This window comes from Coffea arabica, chromosome 1c (genome assembly GCF_036785885.1).
Source record: "Coffea arabica cultivar ET-39 chromosome 1c, Coffea Arabica ET-39 HiFi, whole genome shotgun sequence".
NCBI lineage: Eukaryota > Viridiplantae > Streptophyta > Magnoliopsida > Gentianales > Rubiaceae > Coffea > Coffea arabica.
The window spans coordinates 47565055-47585902 of record NC_092310.1 but is presented as its reverse complement, the minus strand read 5'-3'; the positions used below and the strand labels follow the sequence as shown (position 1 = coordinate 47585902).

The 20848-nt window shown below is 34.3% G+C and overlaps 2 protein-coding genes across 6 annotated transcripts; both read right to left on the bottom strand.

Moving 5' to 3' along the window:
* Nucleotides 1–1910: 1910 nt before the first annotated feature.
* On the bottom strand, nucleotides 1911–8238 carry LOC113703912 (BTB/POZ and MATH domain-containing protein 4). 5 transcript variants are annotated; one of them, XR_011838923.1, is made up of 6 exons: nucleotides 7599–8238; nucleotides 5088–5433; nucleotides 4609–4879; nucleotides 2566–2727; nucleotides 2158–2311; nucleotides 1911–2035 (listed from the first exon to the last, which is right to left on the bottom strand). XR_011838923.1 is itself a non-coding variant. In XM_072074209.1 (5 exons), the coding sequence occupies exons 1-5, from the start codon at nucleotides 8009–8011 to the stop codon at nucleotides 2321–2323; spliced, it is 1200 nt and encodes a 399-aa protein (XP_071930310.1). In that variant the 5' UTR covers nucleotides 8012–8238; the 3' UTR covers nucleotides 1911–2320. The 5 variants fall into 5 exon arrangements, 4 of the variants coding, with proteins under 4 accessions (XP_071930310.1, XP_071930302.1, XP_027081233.2 ...); XM_072074209.1 differs by having other exon boundaries at nucleotides 1911–2328; XM_072074201.1 differs by having other exon boundaries at nucleotides 1911–2311.
* Nucleotides 8239–12259: 4021 nt separating this feature from the next.
* Nucleotides 12260–15540, bottom strand: LOC140035001 (alcohol dehydrogenase-like 7). Its single transcript, XM_072074185.1, has 10 exons — nucleotides 15355–15540; nucleotides 14467–14603; nucleotides 14317–14363; nucleotides 13897–14219; nucleotides 13634–13716; nucleotides 13454–13529; nucleotides 13282–13346; nucleotides 12997–13095; nucleotides 12703–12867; nucleotides 12260–12585 (listed from the first exon to the last, which is right to left on the bottom strand). Exons 1-10 carry the CDS (start codon nucleotides 15407–15409, stop codon nucleotides 12430–12432), a joined length of 1206 nt encoding a protein of 401 aa, XP_071930286.1. The 5' UTR covers nucleotides 15410–15540; the 3' UTR covers nucleotides 12260–12429.
* Between the last annotated feature and the right edge of the window lie 5308 nt (nucleotides 15541–20848).

The following is a 20848-nucleotide window of genomic DNA, read 5'->3' as shown; positions in this document are numbered from 1 at the left end:
GATCAAGCTAATGTGGTCAAGATTTGGGTCTCTGCAATTGCTCAAGTCAGCAATCATGTCTTATGAAAACAATTAGCTTTTGATGTCAAAATAACCACCAGTTTGGCATGCGAAAGGGTATCAAAAAAATTCTGACCGTTTAGCAAAGATTTGCCCTCAAACCCACACCTGGTGCATAGAAACCGGATCCAAGGCCAGACCTGGTTCATTTTGCCAGCCTAAAAGGATCCGGCATAGAGTCAAAACTCCACTTTGTTTTCCTCATTTTCCAAGTCTCACTTGTATATTTTACGACTCATTTGTACTTTGTTTTTTCAACGCTGATTTATACATTTTGAGTTATAAGTGTGCATTTGCAATAATTTATTTACAAACAAATACTAATAGTATAAACTGTCTCGTCCTCGTAAATCCTTTCTCACTTTGCTTTTACGTCTGCCTGCTGAATAAAATTTGTAGTGCTTAAAAATTATCTAAATAAGGATTGTTATTTTTCTATTTTGGTGAGAGAGCCCAGAAAATTCTAGGCTCAGATTGGACCTTGTGTTTACAAGAAGTGTATAATAGTAGAGTTATGCCTCTAATCCTCCTCGTTTAAATGCTACATGTTAATGTGGTATTTTGAAATCATTTTATTCTAAGTTAAGCTTATTCCTGTATTAAGTACTATCTTGCACTGGTCGATAAGAACATGTTGGGTGCACAAGCGTAGGGGATTAGTCGGGCCGAAAGCCCGGACACCCCGTGTTGAAAAAAAAAAAAACAAATAAGAAGATGTTGGGTTAGTTTCAAAATTTGTTTAACAGTTTTAGATGGTTCAAAACTTTAAAGAGTAAGTGACCATTACCTAAATGTGTCACTCATAAGGTTAGAATTGCTCTTTGAAAGTAGACTGTGAAATGAACAGCAAATTGAGGAATAAGCCAATTTTTTTTTTCATAAACAACTGGAAAATAAAGACAAATCATGGTACAAAATACCTCTTTTTCTAGATTACCTGCAAGTAGTCAAACTACATATGAGCATCCAATGCTTGGGATTTAACTTCCCCTTATAACATAATTGGAAAATGAATGGAAAGTAAATCCTTGATGCTTAACTACTTTCCTGTATTATACGAGTCATACTATACTATTTATGGTACTATGAAAAATCATTCATGATTCGCCATGTGAGTAATTCACTATGAAATATCGATTTTATTTTTGTGAAATACCCATTTTGCATTTTTAAATAATTATTTGTTATCTTTTGTATTACTTGACAGTGCCAAAAAATACCATTGACAATGACAAATTTTCATGTATTATATTACCAAGACAGTGCTGTCTTTTTATGCTCTTTTTCAACCCAAAGAAGCAAAGTAAATAAAGAAAGAAAGAAAGAAAGAAGGGATCCTCATTAAATCTTTTGACAACCATGCCCAGGAATCTAGGGGGCCAGAGAGGCCATTTTCTTCATGAGTATATTTATTTAGCCATCTTCCAATAAAAAAAAGTTGTGATCTTTTTCCTTTAGTAGCTTTTTAATTATCAAGTCATATTGACTGTATATGGGGTGTTTTGGTATTGTTTTGTTATAAAATCAACTCTGCTTAGATTTTATGTCGATCTAAATACGAGAGTCAAATGTATTTCACGATTATTAAACTCCTCTTCTCACACGATTATTAAACTCCCCGTATCAAATGTACTTCACGATTGTTAAACTCCTCTTTTCACACGTATCTTTATGCGTGCAAATATGCTTCCGCGGCATGGTTTAATCCTTCACGTGCTATGAAAATGTCAGTTAAGAGGGGGCAATGGTGAAAATTAGTCACGCCCTTCAATTTAAAATAATCTTCCTCACCATTTTCTTCAATAATTGCGTCGTTCACAGCTTGAACCAATTGTATGATGACACATCAATGGCCGAGGAAAAGTCACTAAATAAACAATTAGTCATTTTTTTCTTTTTTGTTTAAACAATGTGCGTATCCAGTCTGGATGAGTATGTGTATACATATATCTGTCGTCCATATACACATGCACGCCTGGATTAGTTGCACAATACGTACGTTAGCTCGCTATTTGATATATACCAGGCAATGCTGCTTGCTCATTTCTTGACTAGAAAAGCATAAGCCAACATGTCGAATACTATATAGGAGATTACCATCAAGTTAGCTGTTGCTGGCAGGCACCTTACAAGGCATGCTAATAGGAGGGAACTTGTAACTCTACGAGCATCAAACTCGGGTCAACCACACCTAAACCATCTTCCATAGTCGATCCGATCCAAGGTTATGATGATTGGAAAACGACCCATCCTCGCAAAATTAGCAAGCTAAGATGTCAGCCCATATCGGCCCATATATTTAAGCTCATAGTGAAGACTTTCGAAAGACATTAGTTTACATTTTTTTTTTTTTTTTTGCCATTCCAATTTACGCTCACCACAGAAGTGCTACTCACGAAGACATGATATAACCTTGAAAAAAAAATTATTTTCTACAGTATCATAAGGTACAACAATTAACAGTTTTCTACATCTAAAACTATGTCCTTTGCCTTACTCTCCTACCATTGGTATCACCACCATCGGATAGCTGGGCCCAGACACTTCGAGACTTCCCACCGCCACTGCTACAATCCTCCTCGCAACCAGCTACAGTCTTCAAGATCTCAGATTGCAGAGAAGGGCAGTTCTCTTTGAGGTATTCAAAGCCATCTGACCGCATTACAGCTGCGTGAGAAGAAATTGGGTAAATGGGGAAGAGTAGAAATCACAAGAAACAGAAACGGAAATATTTGTGTGCTCAGTCATTGATATTACGCAATTGTCTGAAAAAAACCAGACTGCAATATCCTCTTATTGAACTCAACAGCCTCAGCAGTTAAAACCTGATGCATAGTTGATCCTGAAATCTCAACAAAAAAAGCTTAAATCTGTCTGACCCCTCTATGCTTCTGCCACCAAATATAATCCTCAGATGCAACGCTTACGACTCACGCAAGTTTCTTGGTTATATATAGAAACAGCAAAATGTCCAAGCTACTCTACAAGGACCTCTACAAACACAGATCCCATCTTCAGTGCATTAGCCAAATACTATGACACCCAGAAACAGGAATCTATTCAAAAGAATGCCTTTTCCTCATAAAGCTCCCTTATCTCTCCCAAAAACAATAACAAAAGGAAATAAAACAAATGGATAATTAGCTGTTAATAGGTACTGCAGCTGGGACATAACATGCTTAAGCAAGAAGCAAGGGCTTTTGGGTTTTAGAATTGAGGATTCCAATTTCCCAACACCTAAACATCTCTGTTTATCAGCAGTAAATGCCTTCCATACGCAAGATATGCAACCTCCGTAACAAGTAATTTCTGCCAATGACTTCTGTTTTGAGTTTTACATTTTTGTTGTGCCACTTGATAAGAAAAATGTAGAATATCTTACACATGCACCGCTAGAATCAGGCTGATTGTTAAGCACATTATCACAAAATGGAAATATAAATATTCTTCTCCATGGCTTGTGTCTGAAAAGAGGTTCAGAGGCCTGCAGTAGGTTTTATTTTCACGTTCTTAATATTACTTTTCATTCCACTTACAGTCATCAAGAGTAAATGTACTTGGATTAACAGCCTGTCAGCACAAGTTTTCCTCAAAACACAATCTCTCACATGCAGAACCAGAATCTACTTATTGTGCTCAAATGGAGATAAAAGATGTTACTTTCCAGTGGACCTGAGAAACCACATGACAAGCCACACACTATGAATGTGTGCCCTTTAAGCAAGTTGAAGCTGCATCCCGATGACTCAAATATTTTCTTCATACAGCCACTTAGCGAACATAAAAAAATTACAACTAGTGCTTTCTAAAAAAATAATAATAAAATAAGGAGACTTGAATCGAAGAAAATAACTAAACAAGGATGCAGTAGGTGTAGGTACAACTTCAGCCCTCGAGCTATCAAACAAGTATTAACCTTTAAAAAGGAAGAAACAACAGCAAGGAAAGTTTTGCATCAACCAGCCTCAAAGTTTACCAAGAAACAAAGATGACAGGTAGCTAAATCTCAAGTCTAAAAACAAGTCGCTAGGATTATTAGTCTGACTTCCTGAATAGGAGACTCTTTTTTAGTGAAGCAGAAAGCACAGTTTACAGCTTCATCCTCTTAGGACTGCTTGATAGGCAGGAAGTGAAACTGCACTGGAATGTGATCTGGAATTTTAATTCCACAGAACATGAAATATTGAATAGTCTGAATGCCAATGCTCATATTTCCAGTTTGCTGTTGCAGTATTTGATTCAAAATAATGGGCACCAAGATTAGAATGTGTATAAACACTAAGTTGCTAAAATCATATGCTAAGATACGTATGCAATAAGTTACAAAACATTTCCATATTCCAATGTCAAGTTCAAATTTAAAGCTAGATGCTAAAAGATATGATCCCTTCTGGCATTGGTCAACTTTTGGGGAAATAATGTGACGCAATAGAACTTCCTGATAAGAATTTATGTTGAAGATTAAAAAAAAAAAAAAAAGAACAAAGTCTTTACTCAAATTACATGTAATTACATGACTAGTAAACCAATAGAAATTGAGCATCTTACCAGCAAGGTTTTCAGCAGCAAATCTGAGGCAAACAGCTTTTAATTCTGCAGCATGATAGCAGTCAGCCAGGGCAAGAGTTTTGGCAACAGAGTTCACACATATCTCCTTGCAGAGATAGGATTCACACATCCTTCTTAGCCTTCCCAAATCATATCGATCAGCTGCTGCCAGCAACTTCGCCGTCAATGAATCAGAAGGATTAGAAGAAGAGCTAGAAGCTACCAGCTCATCTTCTACAAGAGTATCTCTATATATGAAATGCAGCATAGCCTGTGCCACAATATATAATATTGGGTTGAAATTAATGAGAGAATCAGTAACCAAGTTAGCTACTCTTGCTAGGGAAGAGGAATAAATATTGATTTTCCAGCAGTTAACACACCGACAGGAAACCAGAGAGAGAGAGAGACACACACACACACATACAGAACATAAGTAGCAATTAAATTGTTTTGATAGTATAAGTTCAACTCATCACCTCAAAGACGTTGGGTTCCATATCGGTAACAATAATTTCCTGAAGATTGCCTTCTGAACCATCAAAAAAGTCGGAGCGAAATATAGGGGAACGAGCAGCCAATACCAATTTATGGGCATGAAATATTTCACCAGACACGTTAAAAATAATGTCCGAACCTTCCATGTTTTCCAACAGCATGCCAAAATGTGCTCCAATATCAGAATCAGGGACCTGAATTGAATGTAGCCTTGAACAGTCTATCGCAGAGACCACGACTCCAACAGTACAATTGATTTTCAAGCAATCATCCTTGAGATAATCTGAACTTTCAAGCATTGCTCGTCTGAAAAACCGTTTATAACCCCTTCAAATAATTGCAACTATACACAGTTAGGTGGCATTTTTATAAAAGGATTAGAAAAGACATAAGGAAATTTGAGGGGCGAGACAGGGAGAAGTTCAAAGACATGCCCCAAATGTGTGCAAGCAATAAGTAAGCACTATAGCTACATTATCAGTCAGAAAGATCATCTTTAACATTTAGTCCAAGTAGAAGTGCAAGGAAATAAAGTTAAAATGTATCTAAAGATCACTTCTAAATCACGCCATCATCCAGAATGCTCAAACTGCAAAAGCGTAAGCATAGGACTCTTCTTCAAACATTCACAATCGGCTCGCATTTTTCAGCTCCAAGTAACTAATGAGTTGTGACCTGCAGCAATATAGAAACTAAAGATTGGAAAGGCAGAATATCCAATTTCCTCCCAATCTCTCGGTTTCTTCTTCCTGATTGAGGACACATAAAGATGAAAAAGAGACATGAGAAAAAATATATACTTCCCATTCATTTATATTTCTTTGGGCTAATTAAATATTCTACGAAAGTTTTTTTTTGTCCATATAATTCTACAACACGAGCAAAAACCAAATACAAAAACATACAGACCACGTCACACCTTTTTAGAAGTCATAACAGGATGATATCTTATACAAAAAATAAGCCAGCATTAACAGCAAAACCAATGTCTCTATACAGCAGAAGAAACCAAGAAAAGAAATCACTATTCTCAACCATGATCTAATTGTATCACAGTCAACATTGTTGATCCCCAAAATCTATGCAAATTGTATGACCAAAAAAAATGAAAACTAGGCAAATAGCTTCTATGTTAAAGTGGTAACATAAAAATGAATGAAGTAAGAAGGCAACCCTTGGAAAATGACAAGGGATGTATCTTCACAGTGGGCATTGCCAAAGCATATAATAAACACGTGTACAACTACGCATGGTCATGAACATAGCAAACTCGAACAAGGCAAGTTCTCGAGCCTAATGTATTCTGCCACTAGCTTGCTTTTTTGATAAATACAACTACGCCTAATCACTTATACCTCGACCTTCTTGGCAAATGCAGGTCTAGATCCTTCTCTTGACCAGGTTCCCCAACTTTTACAATTAAAAAGTCACCTAATTTGCAAGATTCTGTCCAGGAAAATTTTCTCTTGAGAGGACAAAGGAGACTTATTGTTATCAATATATAACTGATTTAGAGGACACAATGCACTTTATCTGCTGAACTCAGAGGATGCCTTTCAGTTGGAGAGAAGGCAATAGGAAACCTCGTTACACTCAACCACACCTTCCTCCATTCCTTATCCATCATGTATTCTACTTGTTTAGATTTTGAATACAAAATAATATCAATAGGAGAATATTCTGCGTCACTCCTCCAACTTCTCCAATTCAGGAGATAAAATATTCGGTCAGAAGTACTTTTTCCAGCAGTAGAACTTGTTCTCGTCCTTATCTTACCAGTTAACCACAAGTCATTTGACTTTCTGTCAATCACTTAACTTCTTAAAGAAAGTAACGATTAATTTCCTGAGGTAAAATAAACACGACATATTAAATGACCCCATTGCAAGTTGAACACGCTGGTGAAGAAGTGCTAAAATGTGGTTGATTTCACAAGTTGATGCAGTGAAATCAGCACTGTTTCAATATCACAAAAAGAAATCTTCCAAATAAATCAAAATATTTGTACAACAACATCAACAGAGTCTACAGCATCTGTGCATGTGCATAGCAAACTCCAAAAAAATAGTGAATCTCTCTATCTACTAGCATCACCTGCTTCACTTAATCGCAACATTATCATATAGAATCATTGTGCATGACATCTTGCCACGAATTTGCATAAAACAAACATGTACTTGAAACTCACAGATAATTAACCCTCTCAATCTCTCATTTGCCTATACATGAGCTATAATGAAACAGAATCCTGTGACACATACCCGCAAAGATTTCAATTTTCAGCACATGATCGTCAATAATCAAACAACATAACAAAGCACAATTCAGCAATAAATCATACAGTTTGAATCGGAATGCCAATGAAAACTACCTACTAAATGCTGCCATCGACAAACCCAAAAAAAATTATAAAATTTAAATCAAAGTGTTCCTGAATTCGAACATCTCATTCAAGACAGCTAAGAAGCTGAAAAAGTGAGTAAAAATTTTACCACATGCTCCCACGGTATTTTAAGGTGTAAGGTCCACTCTCAAGCGAGCGATCGAAATGACTATGAACCTTATGTTTCCCTTTTCCACTCTGATCCATTAGCGTCAATTCAAACAAAGCCCTAACATCGGTGCCTTCACTCGCTAATGCGATGAAAACGGACACATAAGTCGAATTATCCTCGGGATTCTTGCCGTCAGGGTAGAAATAAATCGCCCATTGATACCCTCCGACTGTAAAATTATCGCTGGCGATGTGCTTACCGATTCCCATGCCTTTCGCCAAAGAATACCCCTGAATTACAAACTTATGGGACCCATTCACCGTCTCAGTGACGGAGCGGGAGCTTGTCGGAGATAAAAGAGCGTTTTTGTTATCCGCAGACGGCGCAGCTGGCCTCTGGGGGTCTGTCATTTCGGTGACGGACTTTTTTTGGGGGAAATTTGGGAGAATGTGAGGTGAATTTTCACCAGGGAATGATCATTCGGGAAATGGAGGGGATTAATTGAGAAAAAAGGGGTAAATTTGTGGAAGACGAGAGGAACAAATCGTTGGATTAGGGTTTTGAGTTTGGGGGCAGGAAATGATGATTTGGGGGATTTTGGTGGGAGGTTTTGCTTTTTAATTGAGCGGTAGTGACTGGTGAGTCAGAATTGAGGAGGGGGAAAAAATTATATATATAATTCTTTCTTTTTTTCTTTTTTCTAATTCTACTTCCCCTATTTGCCCTCTTTTTTTTTTTTTTTTTTTGCATTTCATTTTGTTTTACAATTTGTAAAGAAAAAAAAAAGGGAAAAATGATATAAGCAATATCACAATTTAAACAATTGTAGAAAGAAAGTTTTTTTTTTTTTTTTTTTGTAAATATGGTGCTAGTTGTAGTTAATAATATAGCATGTAAAATTGGTATTTTGCACATTCATTTGCATTATTCATATACCTTGATTTAATGTTCAAATTACCTAATAAAATTTTTGTACTTGAGCTATTCAAATTATACTAACCCTTGTGATAAATTTGGATTATGATATGGATATAGTTTATGAATTCATGTGCAAAATAACACTTATTTACATTTTACATTATATTCATATAAATCATGTGATAGAAATGTGATAAAATTCAAGTATTGCAAAGTCTCTTAACATGTATAAAAACTTAAAAGTGATATTAGTGTAACATAATATCTAAATTTTATGGTATATGATCTTGTGCTTCATTCACACATGTGTAATTAGCCATAATCAAGATGTCATAATTTAGATCTTCAAAATGATAACATCCAAGAAACAGTGAAAAACCACCTAATTAAATTTATGAAAGCTACTGTAATGCAAAATGATTACCTCATTATCATCACCAGAATGCCACGGATACCAAGGTTTAGTGCTTGGAAGCTGAAGGCTTTTTAAGGCATACCTAGTTGATGCAGCCTTGTTTGGAATCTAAGTTTTTTGTCTAAGTTTGTCTGTTACAAGTTTTTTAAAAACTTTAATTACAGTAATTTCAAAAAAAATTTCAAAATTTTTAAACTATACACTTCAAAATATTCAAAAATCTACACATTTCAAAAAAAAATTTAAAAACCTCTACAGTAAAGTTTTAGACAAATTCCCAAAAAAATTCAACTTCCAAACAGGGGTACGTCTTGAGAGAAATTATTTGTCGGCAGGAGGGATAGGTTGAGTGGCATAGAACTGATAAAAGAAGAAAGTGTAATGAAAGGTTCCAGTTTTGAGACCTTTCAGTTACACTTAAAAAATTATTTGTTGCCACAGTCGCTGGCCTTTTTTTTTACTTCCAAAGAAATTGTACAATTTTATTTGTTTATATTACTAACACAATTTTCAACCGTCGTTTTATCTTACATACGTTACATCAAAAAAAAGTGCTACAGTATTTTTTTAAAAAAATTATCTCAAATAATTTACTATTCAAACACACTAATAGAGGGAAGAAAGTGTAACCCGTGCATCCCAAATAGTAGATGGCCAGAGGGAAAGACAAAAATACCTCTTGTCTACCTTCCTTCTTTTTTCTTTTTTTTTTTTTTTATAACCTCATGTCTACCCTTAATTGAAAGTTTGATATGATGGCAATTTGAGATATCAATTTACAAGCATCATACTAGCTAGGAGGATGTATGGAAAATTAAAAGAAACCTTGGCATGCAAATTGTATTGGAGGGTTGTAAAAGTACCACTTTATCAAAGGTTGTGAACAATTTTTAGTTGATAGCAGCCTATACAGCAAGAGCCTGATGCCCTCTTTGCCCAGCTGATCAGTGGTTGGCAGAATGGTATCTAATGGACCAGCCCATGAGTCGATATAACTGCACATTTTTTGAGTAATGGAAGAGTATTTATAATCCCATTGTAATAAGTAGTTTTCCTCTATACAAATTACAAGGTCAATTTATCTTGAATTTGGCCTGCGATGACTCCTGTCTCTGGGTATTGCATGAATAGCAGATTGGACTTCTGCTGTTTAAAGATCATTGTTCACATTTGCATCCGCCCGAGGTCCACAAGGCTTTTCTAGTTTTCCTTAAAAAAAAAAAAATGGCAGCAGAGAGCCATCCTAAATCTAATGGGTATCATGTGTTTAATCTACCCAAAAAGGAAAAAGCATGATCCATTTACTTGTTGACTCTCTGTTGGGCCTAATTGCAATATTTTTGCAAACTAAGTTACTAATTTATACCACTCTTTGTACCCATCATTAGTTTTAAATATTTACTTATAATGTTGAATAAACTTAATTAACAATTTTTTTCATTTATACTCTATGTCACAAAATTACCTATTATTTAATAATTGAATAATAAGAATATAAAAATTTGAACTAAGTACTATAAAAATTAATATAAAAACTTAATCCAAAAATTTTGAACCCCTAACATTTTTTCATAAATTTAAAATTTCATTTTATAAAGATAAGAAATTAGGCTAAAATTTATCATAAATTGGTAATGCTAAAAAATGAGCAAGTTAAAAAACTAAAAGAAAATAAAATAATAAAATAAAACCAACAAATATTAATAATAATAATAATGAAACAAAAGTAGTTAACATCACGACAAAATGAAAATTTTGAAAAAAAAAAGGTGGGGGAAAAGAAAAGACTTGGGGGGAAGAGAATTTTAAATGGGTTAATTGGGTTTGATGGGTTACCCAATAATACCCATTTAATAAATGGGTATTATTGGGTAACCCATTTATACCCATATAAAAAAATTTAAGATACCCATGCCCATCTATTCATGGACGGGTATGGGTAAATTTAGTTAAGTAGATTGATTTGCCACCTCTAATCAGAGATCAAGGCGTGTAAACCAAAATAGTTCCACCAGCTAAGAATCATTTTTCAGGCTTTAAACGTGCCTGCCAATGAGTGATGTCTAGCTGTTGAAGGAATTCTTTCATTATACTTCAGCATGGTTATACATCACACGTTTTGGAATCCTTCAGCACGGTTATATATCACACGTTCGAAAGTAGCCAACTCTCACATGAACCATCAAGGAATATCAATTTGCCCAAGCATCTTCCTCAAATATCGTTTCGATCATTTTTTATCCTGAAAATGTCGACCGGGTAAAAGAGCATCACAACCTAGGCCCTGTGTGATAACCCAATTCAGTACTTAAAGTTAATAGAATCAGATCTTAACATATTCAGACCGTTTGATAATCAAAAATTAAACATCTGAATTAATTAAGTGGTGCTAAATTTTTTTAGACAAAACTTACTCTCAAAATTAAGTGATCAACTATTCACTTATCACTGAATGTAATGTGATATACACTGAAATATGTTTGATTTAATACTCAATAATTTAATAATTTAATTGGTTCAGATTTCAGATTTCAATTTTTAAATTTCAGTTTTATCAAATCTACCCTTAGTTTCTTATGAGACTATTTTGCTTAAGAAATGGGCAAAAAAACAAATGCCACGCCTTATATATATATGTGCGCGCACACTAGGGTTTCATTTTTGAGACTTGAGATGAAAGAGAACTGAAACTTGATTTGCGGTATTTTTCTTCTTCTGAATCTTGGGCAGAGTTCTACCAATTCTCGTTTTTTTCCTTTATTTTGGCCAAGTATAGTCCCTATGTAATAATAGAGGTATTAAAATAGGTGATTCGAGTGAGTTTCAACAATCTATTTATACCTATTTACTAAATGGATATGGATATTATCTATTTATGATTCACTTGAAATAAAAATAACAACATATTCTATTGTTATTAGATTAGAAATTCAAATTTATTTTTTTAAAACCTAACAAAAATTGTAATTATTTTTATATCAATGTAAACGAATAAAACAAGTCAACCCATCATCCATCAATTAAAAGGGTCTATAATTGACTTATCCATTTAAACACATTCCAAAGCAAATTGCATATCCAAGTCCCTTGTGTCCTTAAGTCCACTTACTTACGTCCCTTGTTGGCTTGCTCACTTGGTTCGAATAAGTCAATACAAATGGACTGTGATTGATACCTCTAGCTAATATGCAATACAGGAACGATGCCTAGAAACATTAATCTTCTACAGATGGTTGAATGAGAATCCTCATATTGCATGCCCATATCCCAATAATTCAAGAATCAACATCCACGGCAGAACAAATTGAAAGAGGGCCTCATCAAAGAAAACAAAAGAAGGTGCATAGTACTTGTAATTTAAGACCATAACTTGAGCTTCTTTAACAAACGTTGAGCAAATTCAGAACTATGGTTCTCAATTAGATGAGACCATTTAACATATTCCTCGAGGGAAAATACGAAAGAACAAAGCCTAATACTTGTGAATCTAGCTATCTATATTTCATCAAAGGTCACACCATCGGCACTTGCCCTCTCCCGATCCAACCAAATCACAGTCCGGAGGCACTTTCCCTCAATAAGTAACTTGAAAGCCTTGTTGATGTCTTCGAGCTTGATCTGGTGGGTGACAAACAAGTCCAGCTGAAGCTCCTGCATTGGTGTTCAAGATTTAAGCAATCAGGAACAGATGTAATTTTTTTGAATCTTGAAGAAACCTTATAAAAGTTAATATGCTTAGGAAGATAAAGCCTAGAAAATGATTAGTACCTTGTCCAAATAACGCTTTCCAAGAATGGCAATATCAATATTAGGCTTGAGACCACCATATTGGACTCCTATGACGGTCTTCCCACTATGATTATTCACTAGGGAGTTGAGGATAAACTTTGCATCTGGCTTGTCCACTCCTAATATAACGGTCTTGCCCCATCCCTGAAGTTAAAGATTGTACAGAAAATCTCATATTTTTAGTAGCTGCAAAACAGCAAGTTCTCTTTTCTTTCCATATTGTTTTCAAATGCTATAGGACAGATCAAAATGTGTGCAATTCAAGAGACGAACCTTTCTGCAGCAAGCAAATGCTTCTTGTGATAGGGATGGTAAGCCGACGCATTCAAAGCAGTAATCAGCACCAAGCCCGTCAGTCATCCCAAGAATCACCTGATTTGTACAGAAAAAGAGCAAGCAGTTGGCATCAACAAACCAATTGTGAATATTGGGCTATAGTGAAAAAGCATAGTTGCAATACATAATAATCTCTGTTTTACAAAAGCAGTGGCCCTGTCGTTGCTGATACCATATAGTAAAAAAACATTGGAGATTGCAGGAACAATATCAGATGTATACCTCGCTAGCAAGTTTACCCCCAAGTTCCTTTGGGTTGATAAAATGAGTGATGCCGAACTTTTTACCTGAAGAAAAGCAAATATGGGGGATTATAACTTCAACTTAGACTCCCAGATTACGATGAATAAACAGAACGCTGAATACTTCACAAATAGTATGTAATAGTATTTACCTATTTCAACTTTATCTGGGTTCAAATCCACACCGATAATTGTCTTAGCTCCACGAATTCTTGCTCCTTCAGCAACCTAAATTTTCCACTCCTCTATCAATACTTTGTTGGTCTATAGCAGATCCAATGCAACAAGAATGAAGAAACTTTGATACTTATAGGAATGCTGCAAGATCTTACCGATAATCCAATAACTCCCAATCCAAAAATAGCTACAGTTGTACCTGCTTCAATGTCGGCTGTTTTCCACGCGGCACCTACACCTGAAAGAAGAGTTCAGGTTTTCAAGATGGTAAGTCATGGCTCTAGTAGTAGATTCAATAGAAAAAATGTACCAGTAAGCTATATTCTTCAGATCTGTGATCGAAAATGTAAATAGGTCCTAGTAACAAGTTCAAAATGAATCAAATTGTGCCAGGAAGAATCGAAGCGAATGGCATTACCAGTCGATACTCCACAGCCAAGCAGGCATGCTTTACTCGGTGGAATTGCAGGATCTACTTTTGTAACGTGAGTGATGTCTACCACAGTATACTCACTAAAACCTGATGTGTAGCCAAAGTGGTAAATTGTCTCTCCTTTGGTATCAGAAAACCGGCTAGTCCCATCTCTAATATAAGGAGACAATTCGAATCTCAATTTGGAGCATTGGTTGCTTTTGATTGATATGCAATCAGGACATTCTCCACAGTAAGCCAAGAATGATGGAATGACAGTATCTCCCACCTTTACATCCTCGACTCCCTCTCCAACGCTCACCACAACCCTACATTAAACAAAATCAAACATGATCAGAAATCGACTAAAATGCTTTGAGCAAAGTCATGATCTTGTTAGTACTTAGCATGGATGAAAACACTCACCCAACAGTTTCATGACCAAAAATTCTTGGATAATACCCATGAGGTTCCTTCAAACAGAACAAGAAAATATGTCAGAATATGAGCTGAGTAAAGATTCATGTGCAGAGTGATGCTGATCTGTGTGGTGATTAGAGGAGATGAGATTCATACTTTGAGCCTCCAGAAATGGATGTCACTGAAACAGAGGGCAGAGCATAAGACTCGAACGCGAAGCTCGCGGGCTTTTGGAGGGGCAACTGTAATTTCCTCTATCACTAATGGCTCCCCTGCTTTCCTGGCAACCGCAGCTGCATCCAACAGACAAAGTAAATACACACCTTCTAGCAGATTCATCAAACAAGTAAATCGGCATCTGTTTGTTGAAACAAGTATACACACAAGGGAATCCCGTGATGGCAAGCATAGGATCTATTATTTAACAGAGAAACTTATGAATCCGTGTAAGAGAGTTCATGTACCAAAAAGTTAAACAGGAATGGCCTTACACAATTTAAGGAGCCAAGAAAAGATCGAAATTCACGTTTCTGAAGAAAAACCATTCGTTTGAGAACATATACAGTGAATACACAAAATGACACATGTATCAAATCACAGAAAACAAACTTCCGGATTTTGGAGAGGCTGACTGATAAACAGAATGATGTAATGAAGAAGGCTGAATTGAGAAAGGAATACCAATAGATTTACGAATACACAAGAATGTGTTACGAATACACATGGCAGAAGGGCTGTTAAAGAAACTTAAAATCATGGTTCAAAAAATTAAACAGGCCCATGAATGCATATCAACCAACCACTGATTTTGATATTGAGAGAGAGAGAGAGACACACACACACACACACACAGTTTAAACATAGTCCTAGCCTCATGGCTGTTAAAAAGAGGGAAGAATTTTCCAGGGAATGGAAGAACAATAACGTTTATGACAAACATATAATATGGGAAATAACTAAACAATGACGATCCATCATACTCTTGCAACTCAACAGCTAAGTAATACTACACTACGAATATGCTAGTCGTCGCAGCAGATTTACCTCTGCAACGGATGGGCTTCCCAGCAGTCTTGCTTGCTTCTTGTGTCTGCGCCATTGCAATGAACAAACCCCGAGTCTCTCAATGAAGAAGCGAATACTTATGTCTCTCAATGAAAACAATCTACCACCAACAACGTAAGACGTAGTAGCAACTGAGTTGAGGTATCTTATTTATAGAGCGAAGCAACGAGTTTTGAGGTATGTTATTTATAGAGTGGAATAACATGAAGATTAGCTCAAAAAAAACAAAAAAAGAAAGGTAACTTCCCACGTTCTAGGTGTGAAAGAGAGTTTGCCAGCTCGCACGAAAGAAGGTTTGCTTCTAGAGGAATAATACTAATAAGGAGATAATTAGACAAGTTTTTTTATTGATATGGATAAATAACCGTCATAAAATCTTAATCCAATTACATCCATCTAATCTAATCTAACTGAGAAGAAGCCGGAGATATGATTAGGAGTATTTTTATTGATTTTTGATCATTTGTTAGGTGGCTGATTCCATTCCAATAAAATATCTTGTCACACAAAATCCGAGATACTGAGTCAAGTATGAGTCAGCGAATGACAGAAAGTCAAAAGATTTTATCGAATACAAACAAATGGCATGGCATGGCATCTGCAGCATACAGATGTAACCATGAGTCGGCCAATAAATAATAATAGGATGTAAACTAATTGGAAAACTAATCGTATTAATGGCTGATGAAAATCCGCACCATCCAGCGGAGTTGTTGACGGTAGAAGTAGGAATTTGGATTGCTAATTTGGACGGGAATTGCAACTACAGGAGTTTTTGTCGGCTAATCGGATAACTTCCCCTATTTACAAGCCAGGGAAAAAAAAGACAGCAATAGAAAAGGATTGATCTCCCACAAAATTTGTCACAATATGTGACGGTATTCATTAACTAGTTTCGATGGAGTTTCTACTCATATCGAGTCCCCTCCTCCTCCTCCCTAGAATAGGCTAGTTTAGGTTATAAAAATTTTATCGTATCGACAAAAAAATAATAATAATAATAATTACCCGTCACGTAATGTTGTTGCTTTGAACTAGTGCTAAAAGGCACATGCAATGTGTCATGTCATGTGTGTGCAATTGAATTGAGAATACCTTTTTATGAATTAATTTTGCATGAAATTTTCATTACTTGAACAAATTGTGGCATTTTAACCCTTTTTTTCCCATTAAATAATGATTATTTTGATAATTCCAATATTTATAGGCAAAGTTAATATTTTGCTAATAAGTTATTTTTATAAGGGCAAAGTTAAAAAGTATATAAAGTGACAAAAAAGTGTTAACCTCAAATCTCTACCTCTCTCTTTATTATATATAGAACAAATTATGGGTGTTTTTTCCTTTTTAATGTAAGTAGGATATCTTAAACTGAGACCTTTTACTTACACGTCTCTTCCAAACATTCAACTCATCATCCTTTCTCCCTCGATTGCGAATGCATCTGATAAACTTGAAATATGAAAAATTAAAATATAGAATCTGAAGTCATTGTTAAGTATTAATTCTGATACATTTGAGTGCATATCATATTAAGTGATAAGTAAATAATTCATCACTTATTTTTTGAAGTAAATTTTATCTAAAAAATTCAGTGTCATTTAATTAATTCAAACGTGCTTTTTTTGTTAGTAAACAAATCCAAACCTCCTTGTAAATAGAAAGTACTAAATTCAAGCCTCCTTGATTCGACGCAAGAGCATGAATCAGCTGAGGCAGGTATGAGTCAGCGAACAACTGTAACTTACTCAGATCTTATCCGATACCAACAAATTGCTTCTAATCCGACTGATACGAGCGTAAGAATGAGTCAGCGAAGACCGGTATAAACTAGGAAAATTTGGGAAACTAATCTGGCAATGTTGTTGACGGTAGAATTAGTAAGCTTTGGACTGCCAATTTTGAATAGATGTTGTTTTCAATTTGGACATAGTTTGAATATTTGATCCCAACAGAAAGCCAGAACATTGACCAAACAATTATGTGGCATGGATTCCTTTTTTTTTTCATTTTTAATTATTATTAGTTCTCAACCTGTACAACCCTGCATGTCCAAGAGAAGAGATATAAAAAACAAATTCTTACAAACGTATTAATACTTATTTTAGAAAAATTAATGTTTGGATGGTAGATTATTTGAGATAATTTTGTGCAAAAATAACTGTAGCATTTTTTTTTAATGCGATGTATGTGAGATAGAAATGTAATTGAAAAATGTGTTGGTGATGCAAGCAACTCAGTGTATATAAATAAGGTGGAAATAATGTGTAATCCAAACACAAAATTCTAGATATTGAGCTACCATATCAATTTTTTCAAAACTTTTTTTTATATAAATTCATTGTAATGTAATAATATTCATCAAATATTGCAAATTATACCAAAAGTTTGGCAGATATTTTTAGAGACAATTATTTAATTAATTTGAAGAGAAAAAAAATTACCCTATATTTTTTTAAATCTTAATACTTTTACCAATAATGCATCATAGAAATCTAAACTAATCAAGCATGCTGATCACGTGGGTTTTCCAGCTCTTTCTCCCAAGATTAAGGTTCATTTACGTACAATGAATCCCTTCAGTATCTTTTCAATACATGTCAATGCACAATCAGTGATGAAATCAATGATGAGAATTTTTAGGAATGGTAAGCCAAGGTCATTAAAGTATTCTAGCGAGATGAAATTCAAAGTAGAAAGGTACAAGACAAATCCAGTCTTAAAGAGTGCTCGGGGCACTCGTAAGAAAAATCTGATATCAGTATATCGTGCAGTATTTTGTTGAAAATTCAGGGTGAAGTTGATGAGCGTGTTTGGATAGGAGGCTATTTGAAATAATTACTGTACCATTTTTTATGATATAATAATATTTGTGAGATAAAAAATGGTGGTTGAAAATTGTGCTTGCGATGTAAGCAGAACAGAATTTGAATTTTTTTTTTTTTTTTTTGCAAATCTTGCTAACCAAAATTTGAAATGCTTTTCAAAAAATCTACGTGCAATAAACTTACACTAGGTTTAATGATGCCCACTGGAAATCATTTGTCCCAAATTTTGTCGTTGTCCCGTCTCTCTCGTCCCTGTTTTTGTCTCTGACCATTCTATCCTATCCTTATTTAACCGCTAGTATATCGTTGTGGATAAGTCCAACAATCAATAATTCTTAGAATTTTATCGAAGAATAATTAATAGCTTTTAAGATTCTATTATGGATAAGTCCAGCAGCACAATACCGTGGAAGTTAAACAAAATCGAGATAGACGAACAGAGCCAAAATCCGGGATAGATGATTTGAAGCGGATGGTGAGTGAGAGTTAGATAAAACTTGAATGAAAACCAGTGTAAAACAATTTCCAACAATATTATCATAAATTAATGTTAAAAGCAAAAGAAAGGAGCAGAGTTGTCATCATGGAAAACAAACACTATAGTCTGCATTTTTGAAACGTACTTAAGCTAATTGCTGTCTTAGCGTTTCTATAATGGCCAACTTCATATTTGAAATCACTTAGACGCTTAGGATTTGTTGTTAGAGATGAAATAAGTGTTGGAAAGAAAAGTTTCATGATATATTTTAATTTTATTTATGAAGAAACGAAACCATTACATAGAAAAAAAATTTTATATAAATTTTCTCAATAATTTTTCTGTCCAAATACAACTACTTACATAATGTATCAATAACTTAAGGGCAGCCAAGAAGAAACTCTAAACATGTAGTAAATTGATTTGCTTTTCCTGCCACATAATTTGTTGCAAAGCATCACACAATTAAGTAAGGTTAATTTAAGCAACTTATCCATAACAAAATCAAACCGACAATTGCAATTAATTGGTCAGCTATGATGAGTAATACAGGGCTAGTTTGACTAGTGTTTCTGCATGGCAAACTTTATTTTTCCTCCTATTTGAAGTTTCAAAATCAACGACCATTTCTTTAAAAATTAATTACTGACTTTCGAATTCATAAACGTGACTAAGAGATTTGACAACTAAAGTATAAATTATGAAATTAACACAAACGTGCATTTTTTAAATTTCCTAAAGTTTACTTTCTTAACATTTCTATAATGGCCAGTTTCAGGTTTGAAATTACTCAAATGCCAGGGAATTGTTGCTAGAGATGAAAAAAGTTGGGAAAAAAAATATACAATTTTGTTTTAATTTTATTTACAAAGAAACGAAACAATTACTGAGAAAAAAAATCAAATTATTTACAAATAAATAGTTGGACTTGTTGTTTTTTAAGGTAGATGATGCTTATGCATCAATCTTAATTGGTGAGTTATGCTACAAATATTTGCTGGCTACTGTTGGTACATTATTTTAATTTCTTTTCAGAAAAATTTTAGCAACTTGTGAAGGAATAGTTGTTCATCCGTTTTTTGTTCAGTGCTTTCATATGCTATAATTCATTTTAAAATTTTCAAAATCTTTTCAATTTGTAGATAGTAATTTATTTCTTATATTATTGTTGTTGACTTCTTTGCATAGTTAACCACAATCAGAATGATGCATATAAATAAATTAGTGTTTTGCCAAAAAAAGGTGAGAAAAGAATGTTGCCATAAAAAATGATGCATAGGCATTATCTATCTTTTATAAAGAATTCTAATTACTATTTGTAAATTATTTTCTGGTCTTATCATTTCATCATATGTTAACAAATTAACACTTTGTGAAAGGAAAACTATGTGATGAAACATGGATTAGGACCTTGAAAAAAACACGAATTAGACATGAGCTATTTACATGTTTTGCTGAAAATAAACATGTAACAAATCTGCTCATGTTTTTGACATTTCTAAATATGTTTATCGTGCTTGTAAACTTAAAAAAAAAAAAAAAAAATTCTGCCCCTCTACCTCTATGTTTGCAGATAATTCTTTGAATTTATTCTCTACGTATTTCATTTTGCTTACCTTATTATTACATTTATAAGCAGACTCTAAATTAAGATAGAGATTCCCCAAGGAATGAGGAATTATATTTTCCATCATGATGGAAGTAACACCAAATTTAACTTACAAGTATTTGTGTATATCTCGAGGAACATTTACTCTTTTGTTTTTGGTTTAATTTTATTCAGACTATAAATTATGATATTCATTCTCCAAGGAATGAGGAATTTTTTTTTCCGCCACAAAGCAGTTAATACCGCGATTACAAGAATCATTTGCATTTTTCTCGATGGAAAATTTGTTTTATTTTCTGGTGAACTACTGGTAATTAACAAAAAATTGATGGTTCAGGATCAAATAAATACATTGCCTGTAAGAAAAGATGATGATGATATGACAATTCAACAATATGCCCTATAATAAAATTCAATTGTTTCTATTCAACATTTTGAAGTTCTATTTTGAAAAGTTTTCATAAGCAGTCTTATTAGAAGATTCGATTTAGATATGACTTGATGTACTCCTCCTTGGTATCTATACTTATCCATCAAAGAAAAACCAAATCATATGGA

Bases quoted from the DNA above. Each gene is read 5' to 3' on its own strand.
- LOC113703912 (XM_072074201.1), bottom strand. From the start codon at position 8,011: ATGACAGACCCCCAGAGGCCAGCTGCGCCGTCTGCGGATAACAAAAAC. The intron at 4,880-5,087 runs GTGATGAGTTGA...ATTGTGGCACAG, and splicing joins TGGAACCCAACGTCTTTGAG to GCTATGCTGCATTTCATATA. The intron at 2,312-2,565 runs GTAGGAGAGTAA...TAATTTTGCGAG, and splicing joins CGATGGTGGTGATACCAATG to GATGGGTCGTTTTCCAATCA.
- LOC140035001 (XM_072074185.1), bottom strand. From the start codon at position 15,409: ATGGCGCAGACACAAGAAGCAAGCAAGACTGCTGGGAAGCCCATCCGT. The intron at 14,364-14,466 runs GTATGAATCTCA...TTCTGTTTGAAG, and splicing joins TCCATTTCTGGAGGCTCAAA to GAACCTCATGGGTATTATCC. The intron at 14,220-14,316 runs GTGAGTGTTTTC...TGTTTAATGTAG, and splicing joins TTTGGTCATGAAACTGTTGG to GGTTGTGGTGAGCGTTGGAG.